Source organism: Olea europaea, chromosome 21, assembly GCF_002742605.1.
Source record: "Olea europaea var. sylvestris chromosome 21, O_europaea_v1, whole genome shotgun sequence".
Lineage (NCBI taxonomy): Eukaryota > Viridiplantae > Streptophyta > Magnoliopsida > Lamiales > Oleaceae > Olea > Olea europaea.
Genome location: NC_036257.1, coordinates 2,628,048 through 2,637,607, shown reverse-complemented (window position 1 = coordinate 2,637,607; position 9,560 = coordinate 2,628,048). Strand labels below are relative to the sequence as shown.

The 9,560-nt window shown below is 35.0% G+C and overlaps 1 protein-coding gene across 1 annotated transcript; it reads right to left on the bottom strand.

Annotated features, from left to right (window-relative positions):
* Nucleotides 1-1,041: 1,041 nt before the first annotated feature.
* On the bottom strand, nucleotides 1,042-2,948 carry LOC111370390 (scarecrow-like protein 23). The gene has a single exon (XM_022992072.1). The coding sequence runs from the start codon at nucleotides 2,627-2,629 to the stop codon at nucleotides 1,277-1,279; it is 1,353 nt and encodes a 450-aa protein (XP_022847840.1). The 5' UTR covers nucleotides 2,630-2,948; the 3' UTR covers nucleotides 1,042-1,276.
* Between the last annotated feature and the right edge of the window lie 6,612 nt (nucleotides 2,949-9,560).

Genomic DNA, 9,560 nt, shown 5'->3' with positions numbered 1-9,560 from the left:
TAACTACATTATGACTATATCTTCACAAATAAATAACTCGATGCTTCATTAAATATGAAATCTATCACAATATCTTATAGAGGATATTGGTAGCTTTATTCGAAAAGATTTAAAAACCAAACAAATAAATGAATAATAATTTCAAATAGATATGACCATATTGTATTTAACATTTCAAAAATAGTAAGTTAAAAGATAAAAATATAAACAATTTCAAGCATGCTAACCTCTTAAAATAGACGATAAATCCAATAGTAATTTTTTCTTGATAAAGGAATAGAGGAGATGGTAAGAAAAATTAGAGTTTGTTAATGGTAGAAGAAATATGTTTATGATCATTTTTCAAAATCTCTCTCTTTCTTTTTTTGATTAAAAAATTCATATTACCCAATGTTTATAATACACAAATTAAATCATCGTATCATAGCATTAACGAGCATTCAAATCAAGCATAATGAGCATTAAATGCTCCAAAAAGTATCATTTACGATATATTGGACATTTCAACCAAAAAGTGACTTTTTTAGCATCATTAGTAAAAGTAAGAAATTTTAGTATATTTTTAAATCTAGTGACATAAAGATGAAACTTTCCCGTACATTATTCCCTTTTGTTATACGGTCAAGAAAACTAAACTTAAAAGTCCAAGTTGAAATCCTTTTTTATTCAGAATCTTTGGCATTGTACTCATCTTTTCCCCATCTTTCTGTGGAAGGCCAAGCATACTCCCTTGTGTTCTTTACGTTTTCAGTAGAATCTACTTCGATAATCTTTTAGATAGTAGACTTGATGTTAACCGATTTCCATTGCCAACATTTTGTATGGTATATTGGGTGGAACAAAATTTGTGAAATGTTATATGCAATTTTATCTAAATCTATCGTAACCCTTGAGTGGTGTTTTAATCCTTTTAATTTGGATATATAATATGAGATATGATTGATTTATGTGCCTAATGACTTGAAATCTAAGCCTAAAAGCCAATGATGATGAGTTTTCAAATCATTTCTACTTATTCCACAAACGAATAACATATCAAAATAAACAAATAAAACGTATCATAATTTGTATTCGAGAGGAAAAGAAAAGTGAACAAGAGAACTTCACTTCGGATGTCATTTCTAGATCCCATTATAGGCCCTTTTTAGGCACGGACTAACTCAACAACGGATCATCATGATATATCACAATAAAGTGATAAATAGAAACCTCATCCCTCTCTTTCCTTTTTTCACCTCATGTCACCACATCGAGGACATGGGGATGTAAAAATAACCTAGTCAGAAAATTGCCAAGCCGAGGCAGTCAACAATGACAAATCCTTCCATCCCAATTTCAACCATCCACTCTCCTCCACTAATGTATACCCTTGCCATGGGAACATCCCCAATAACAAGCTAGCTTGGGCCGCTGGGTTACCCGCAAGGGAAACTGGCCGGAACCCTACCCGAGTCAACTCGTCCCCCCATCTTTCCACCTTAACTTCCCCCGTGCGCTTGGGCCCACCCACCGCGACAATGTTCCTAATCTCACACCCAAACAACTGCTGCTCCACCGTATGCCTCTCTATGCTATCTGCACCCAATCCATCCCCTAAAGCATCGAACAATGCCGAATAATAATGCAAGGCCTCGACGAATCTCCCTAGGAAACTGCCCCCGTGACTCAAATCCTGTTCAACGATCGTGATCAATTTCGGCCTCAACAAACTCAATAACCTCAATGTTACCACATCACTACCGGTTATGTCATAAAGGCAATGGTGCATCCAGTGAACAACTACAGTTTCGCCCAACTTGATTCCGAGCTGATTAAGATCCTTTACGCTCCCAATTTTCCCTTCCAGCGGCTGGAACTGAAAAGGGATGTTAAGGGCACTGGCAAATTCTGCCAATCTTTGACCAGTTGAGTTCAGAAGATCCATGGACTGTCCAAGCCCGGTAATTCTAATCGACTTGATTTTCCGGGATCTGGAAGCCAGGATGTGAAACAATCCAGGCCACTGGAGTCCCTGCATGATGTCAAGGTCGATTACATGGACATGATCTACGCCATCCAATGCCTGTTGGATGGCTTGATTGGCTGTGAAATGTGAAAATTTGATCAAAGGGGTGATGGAATTGTAGATTTGGAGGGCATTGAGGAGCTTTTGTTGGTGGGTTTTGTAGAGTGTGGTGAGAGGCGAGTAGGTACCCAAGTAGGAGCTGATAATTCGAGACGACAACGCGTCGGCAAAATACGCCCCGACGCGTTGGGCTGATGAGCCGAAGGGAGAAGAAAGCTCAGCTATCTCCGGCAGAAGTTGGCCGGCGTCGTCGAGGTTGTCCATCGCAACACACTCTGCACATTGTAAAAGCAGACCCAGAAGGCGAAGCCCAGTTGAATCCTCTTGTTCAATAATAGAAGCCCCTAACTGCTCCTCCTCGTACTCATGTTCCTTTTCGCCGGAAACAGAAAGGTCCACGGCAGCAGGGAGCTGGGATCGGCGGCGTTTGACGGAATCCTCGGCTTCGGAGGCAAGGTCAACGGTGGCGCGTTTTCCGGAATTCATGGCAGAAGAAGATGAAGAATTATTGGGTTTGTTATTGTGTGGTAGAAGAGGGGCTGGTAGATTACAACTGTGGAGCATGATCGGTGGACGAAACTGGACAAAAACAGTAGGGAAAGTGCAGTAGAGAGAATCAAAAGTGATCCGAGGGAGAAATTGACAAAACAACCTCTGATAAGAATGTCAGAGGAACATTTTGGAGGATTTTGGAATTTGGATTATGAATGGATTCATCAATTCTCTCTCTATTTCTCGTTCGTGAAGATCAATTGAATTATATGAGAGAGAGAGAGAAGAGAGTCATGTGATGAAAAGAAGGAAAAATGTTATAGGCTTTTTGGAGGTATCGAGGGAAAGTGGGGTTATGAAAGAGAGGCTTGTTTCTTGTGTTGAGTGTATATGGAAAAACAAAACATTGTTATAAATAAATTAAGGGTGTGTTTGGTATGTGAAAATGAGAAAGAAAAATAGAGAAAATTTATTTCTGATTTTTTACTAGGAAAATTAAGTTTGACTTTCTAGCCTTTCGAATTAATGTGGTATTGGATCTCAGCCAATTCAAATTTTAATATCACGTGATTGAAATTGTCAATGTGAACTTAAATTGCACGACTTTCATGGGACTCAAAGTTGAAGAGAATAATTACGAAATCACGTAATGTTCGATTTTTAAGTAATAGGAAAGTCACATACAATTATTGAGATTCACATTGATTATTTTTGTCATGTAGAGATCAATATTCACACATTTAATTAAGCTGGAATCTAGAGATTCACTTCTGAAGATGAAGAAGCCAAAACCATGCTAGTGAATGGTTGGGAGTCTAGATCTAATCTTTCCTTTTTCATAATTTGGGTGAAGAAAGTCATAAAATTATCCATGGTTAGCTATCAATAGTAGATGTGCCAATATTTAGATTATGTATTTACAAATTATTACGCCACAAAATGTGGTTTTACCATTCTTATTTTTTAAAGGTTGAACTCCAATCTTGAGGGCCTTCACTGTCCCGTCCTTAGATCTTTGTGAGGGAGGTAAATTACAGGATGTGCCTCAACAGGTTAGGGAACAATAGCTGTCTATACATTGCGCCTACAATGAGTCAAATTCCATGTCTTAGGAATCGAACCCCCACACTGCGGCTATCAGCAAGGCGTGAGATAACCTCACTCCTATCCTTTGCACCACTGACCTATGCCCAGGGGGGCTACCGTTCTTATTTCTTGTGTTGAGGGGATGTGGAGAAAGAAATTTTGGGCATGAGAAAATGTGAAATGGATTAGGATAACTTTGGGGTTTACATAATATGCTCGATGAAGTGAATAATAAGAGATGCTACGTGGCTAGGGCCACATTGGCCATATATCTTTTTCCGAATAATAATTGTTGACTTGAAATTTGGTTGATATCTCTTGTCAGCAAGAGTAGATTTATTTTTTATTTATTTTTATTTTTTGTGATCACTTCTAGAGTCTCAAATAATTAGTACATTTAAATTTATGATTAAGAATCTGGCATTTAAATTTGTGATAAAGAATCTGGTATTTAGATTTAAATTTATGATAAAAGAATTTGTACCATCGACAAACTATTTTGAGAAGTATTCGAATTATAGTTTTCTTATGTTCTGCTTATAACTTTTTATGTTCATCATTAAAATATCAAATCTAGGCAATTGAATTAACTAGAAATTATTTGCATGAAAATTGTCAATTAAATATCTTTGATTGATTCTATTTTTCAATTTATAAAATGTTATACTTATCCATTTTTTATTTGTAGATAGATGGGAATGAGGTGGTAGATGAGAGAGAAAGACAGAGTGAATCACTCGAAAAATAAAAAACATACTCTCCCTAAAGAGAAATATTTTTCTTGTTTTCAAGGAAAATATGGTTATGTGGACAAAAGTATATCAACCAAACAACACAAAAATAGGACTTTTGATTAAAAGAATAATAATAAATAACATTTTTCAGAGAAAATATTGACAATCAAATGCACTATATATACTTTTGTTTTTGTTTTGAACTAAAGATAATGAGTAGCTATCTTGGATAAATATTTAATAAATTACACATCGTTATAAAAATAAAATTAATTGTTACAATATTATCAATGATAATAACATCATTATAATCAATGTTCATTTTAGTAATTGTTGCGAGCACAATGCTTATTTTGAAATGATGTAATGCTAAAATAAAAGTTCATCAAACACTTAATTGATTATTGTGGTACTGGATTTTTTCTAGCACAACTAATTCTTTTAAGATCCACTATACCAAACCAAACCTAAAATGTGTGTTCGAGAATTTTTTTCTGAAGATCAAAAGTAATTTTTAAAAGAACGAAGAAGTGAAAATTGCTTATGCGCTCGAACTTGACCTTCAGCTTCATATGCTTGATGTGTTCCTCCTATCTCCTTGTAGAGGCTACCCTAACCCTACGAACCATACCACTTGGGGCTTCTCATCAAGGATTGACATAGGCTCTAAGTTAATTCACAGTGAACCATATTAGCTTGAAGTATGATCTTGAACTCGTATTCGTACTCGTAATCGTACTCGTACTCGTAATCGTAAGCCCCCATGCAAAATAAGGGCTTACCCTCCAATATCATCCTCATCTCACTATGGTCCTATTACATCTCAACCGAGGAAACATAATCATGCTAGAGATCTTACGCTCAAGTTCTACATCATGAGATGAAGCGAGGTCATATTGGTTCTTAATCTTTCTAGAGTTACTGTTGTCAATTTAATGACTAGTAGAATCAAAAGAAGGAAAAAATATAGTAAATTTCCTTATGGCAGATTTTGCTTTCACACTAATGCTAGCTAACATCTTAAATGAATGTCTGTCTTCTAAGATACGATACTTCTTTTAAAATAGGTATTGCACTGTATAAACCTTATAGGTGTAATCAAAGTATCGACAATATTTCTCTGGACGGAATAGATACGAACAAAAATAATCGGACGAAATTTTTATTTTCAAGAATAATTCAAAAATAATTTTATTTTAGTAAAATAAAAAGAACATAATTTTTGAAGAGAAGTGAGAATTATAAATCAATTATAACTTAAATTGATTTGCTGTACAAAAGATGGAATTAGAGGTCCATATTTATGGATTTTTAAGTGACTTTTCGAAATGGTTACATCTTTTGACATAAACTAATAGGGACAATTAGATCATACATTTTTTTTTACATTTAATGGTCTAGATTGCACCCTATCGAAAGGAATTGATTTTCCTTAATGTACCTTTTTGAACTAGCCACATTCAATCTGAAATATCATGAATTTTTTATATGCATAATTTACATTTGAAAAGTCATGATAGATCATCACACCAATTAGAAACTTTTTTCAATTCAAAACAATAAAATTCGCCATTTAATTTAAGCAATCCCTCACATGAGTGGAAGAAGTCGACAAGATCAAAAAAGATGATGAAGTGTTGAAAATAATGTATCAAGATAGGTATCTATTTGTCACGGGCCTACTTTCATCACTCCCGAACTATGCTAGTACCATGCAGCCCTAACAGTTCACAACTCTCGTCCCCATGAGATAGTGTTAAGTCAACCTTAAACCCCAACAATAATTTAATCAATAAGTCTAAATTATATGTTAACTTTGGTAGAGAAGTAGAAAGAATTTTTATGAGGAAAAAAGCACACACATAGATATGAAAAAACTTATTTGTATAAATGTAAAAGAAAACTATGTTCAAACTCTCAAGTATTTTCTCCACAAAGGTATCGCTCATCTCTCTTTAATCCCATCCTGGAAATTTCTCTCAACTCTCCAACACTCCCATTTGTTCATCCCTTCATTCATTCATGGGATTTTGTAAATGACCCAACACATCTATTTATAGGCGAACTCTTGCTAGGGAAGTTGACATTACTGGTTAGGATTAATCTTGATCGAAGGGTCTTCATTGGTTGCAAGTTACCATCCACCTCTATAGATCACAAGGTAGCCAAGATGGAATTTGCAACCTTACAAGTTGCATGTATCTACACTTGCAAGTTGTCATGTTGTAATGTACATGTCCCTTTCCAACTCTATGCTAGTTGGCACGTCCCTTTCAATGCAAGTGGACAATCTTTGCAACTCATATGCAAGTGGACATATCTACATCATAGTGATCAAGTTGGATTTTACTTCCTCCATCAAGCTTATAGTAGTCAACTTGGACTTAGCTTGGCTTCTTCATGCAAGTTGAACAAGTGGGCAAGTTGGCATCCACTTGTATCCAAAATCATTGACTGCAGTCCAAGGTACTCTCCCCTCGCAATAGTGGTTTTCACCTTAGAAAAACTAAAATTTTGTCCCTGCATCCTTGCCGACGTCTCCCCAACGTACATCCTGCCTGCATAGCCTGGTTGCATTTGCTGCCAATGTTCTGCTTGTACAGTCTGCATGTGTTACTGCTGTGTACTCTATCGTAGTGCTTGCACAGTCTGCCTGAGTTTTCCTACCTTACGTCCCTGCAATAGTGCTTGTGTTGGTCCAGCCTGCATTCCCTGCTATAGTCCTGTCTTCCCAAGCTACGTTCCCTGCCAAAGATAGTTCCCTCCAAACACAGTGCACTGCTTGGACCATCTGATTTTTCCAACCTGCGTCTCCTACTGCAGAATGTTACATCCAGCCGTAGTGCACTGCCTGTACTACCCGATTTCTCCAATCGCAACTTGAACGTATCAGCTATGACCATGGGGACACAAGTCACTTTCCCACCAAATTAGACGATGCCCTTATCGCCATGTACCGTCGAAACTTAAATCTAATTTGCCATCGGTCCACCTCATTTTTCCATTGTGTGCCATGGCATTCCCCCATTGTGCCAAATCTCAAGTCATTCCCTTGCGTTCTGTGACATATCGCTTTAAATCTTCTTATTAAAAATCTATAAGACCCACTTAGTGAATCAGTGAAGAAATATATCTAGAATTATCAACCGTTATTGTAAGTCTTGACAATAGATCAAACACATTATTTCTTTTATCAAACTTTAATTTTCTATTGTGTTCAGTATCTCGGCCCTGAATCTTCTTAAATTCTATAAGTGCACCAGGAATTCGCCTAAGTAAAATTCTCATAGTATTAACCAAGTTCGAATTCACATAGATGATGTTCTATAGAGTACCCTACAATACTCTACTTTTACTGTTTAAAAGATATAATCATCATTGAAAGCATGCTTATCCTAAAACTTCGAAGTGCTTCTCATCGATTTAATTATAACTAGTTTTCCAGTTGAAGCTAATCTGTGGAATCTCCAGTCCTCATGTTAGATTTTCATTAAGTTGACCCATTATATAAACTTTAAACCTATTTCCCTCAATGCACAGTCTATTCTCTTTATATAACCATTTATAAACGGATCTTCTAAGTTATCCTTTTACTTAACAAAATCAATTGATATCATTTCTTTTGAGAGTAACTATCCAACGATGTTATGTCCATGACATATCTTGACTTACCATTGTAGACAATTTTTTTTCTCTAACAATTGTTGCATGATTATTGTAATGAATACATTTAGTTGCATAGGCTTTGGCCATATCAAAATATTTTCGATGAAATGTTTTTACCATTCAATATTTTTTATGCTTTTTCTAAAGTAATTAACTCGAATCCATTGTGAATCTAGCTATATATGTTTGTTTAGAAGATTTTCAAAAAATTGCAACACCTCTGAGAGTAAAAACATAGCTACTAGTAGATTTTGATTTATCTATATCTAATATTCAATTGGCATCACAGTAACCTTCAACTGTAGGAGGATATATTCCATAATGTAATGAATACTCTCAAGTACGTTTTAAGTATCCCAACACTCTAAATGATGTACTCCAATGTTCATTACTGTATATCGACTTAGCTTACTTACTGAGTAGACTATATCTGACTTGGTACAATTCATTAAGTATATTAGGCAACCATTTATTGGGGAATAATCTAATTATTATTTATCATTTCTTGCATTCTTGTGAAGAACTACATGAGAGGAAATGTATTGTTAGAATCGTTAATACTATGAATCTTAAACCTTTCAAATATATTATCTACATAATATGTTTGACTTAGTGTTTGAGACAACGTTATTCTATCTAGTGCTCTAGATATTTTCATTCTCAAAATAAAGTACGTTTCACTCATATCTTTCCTATCAAAGTTATTGGTGAACATTATTTTTGTCTTACTAATAACTTCTATATTAGTGAGCATGTCATCAATACAAAGACAAACCAAAACGCAGGCTTCTCTGAATTTCTTCAAGTAAACACATTTATCACACCCATTTATTAAGAATCCATTCGAAATCATGATATTATCAAACTTTTCGTACCATTGTTTAGGAGTTTGCTTCAATTCATATAAGGCTTAACAAATCTACAAATTATATGCCCTTTTTTTGCTTTTTTTTTTTTTACTACTTTGAAGCATATTGATTGTTCCATATAAGCTTCCTAATTTAATTCATCATTTAAAATTATAGTCTTAACATCCATATGATGCATTAGCAAGTAATATAAGGTTAGAAAGCAATTAAAGACTGTAAAAGTTATCCTTGTTACTGGTGATGAAGTGTCAAAAAGTGAAGATCTTCTTTTGACAATATCATTTGGCAACAAGTATTATTACTCATAATGGATTAAAGACATATGGATGTTAAAACTATAATTAACTCTATAAAGTATTTTAGGATCCTACGACAATTAAATTAGATTGTAGACACAATTAAATAGGTCAAAGACAGTTGATTTTCTACTTCAAGTATGGGTGTAAAATCATATTTTTACTACAAATCCACCTCATACTGGAAACGCCTCATGCTTGGGCTATATGTCTTTTTAATAGCAACTTTCTTCACTCCTAAGCATTGATCATGACTTCAACCCATTAAAGACCTTTTCTTACCTCCTAAATAAAAGATTAACTCCCTTAACTCATCCCCAATTGATTCCAAGTGAAAAAGAGAGCAAAAGAG

Bases quoted from the DNA above. Each gene is read 5' to 3' on its own strand.
- LOC111370390 (XM_022992072.1), bottom strand. From the start codon at position 2,629: ATGCTCCACAGTTGTAATCTACCAGCCCCTCTTCTACCACACAATAAC.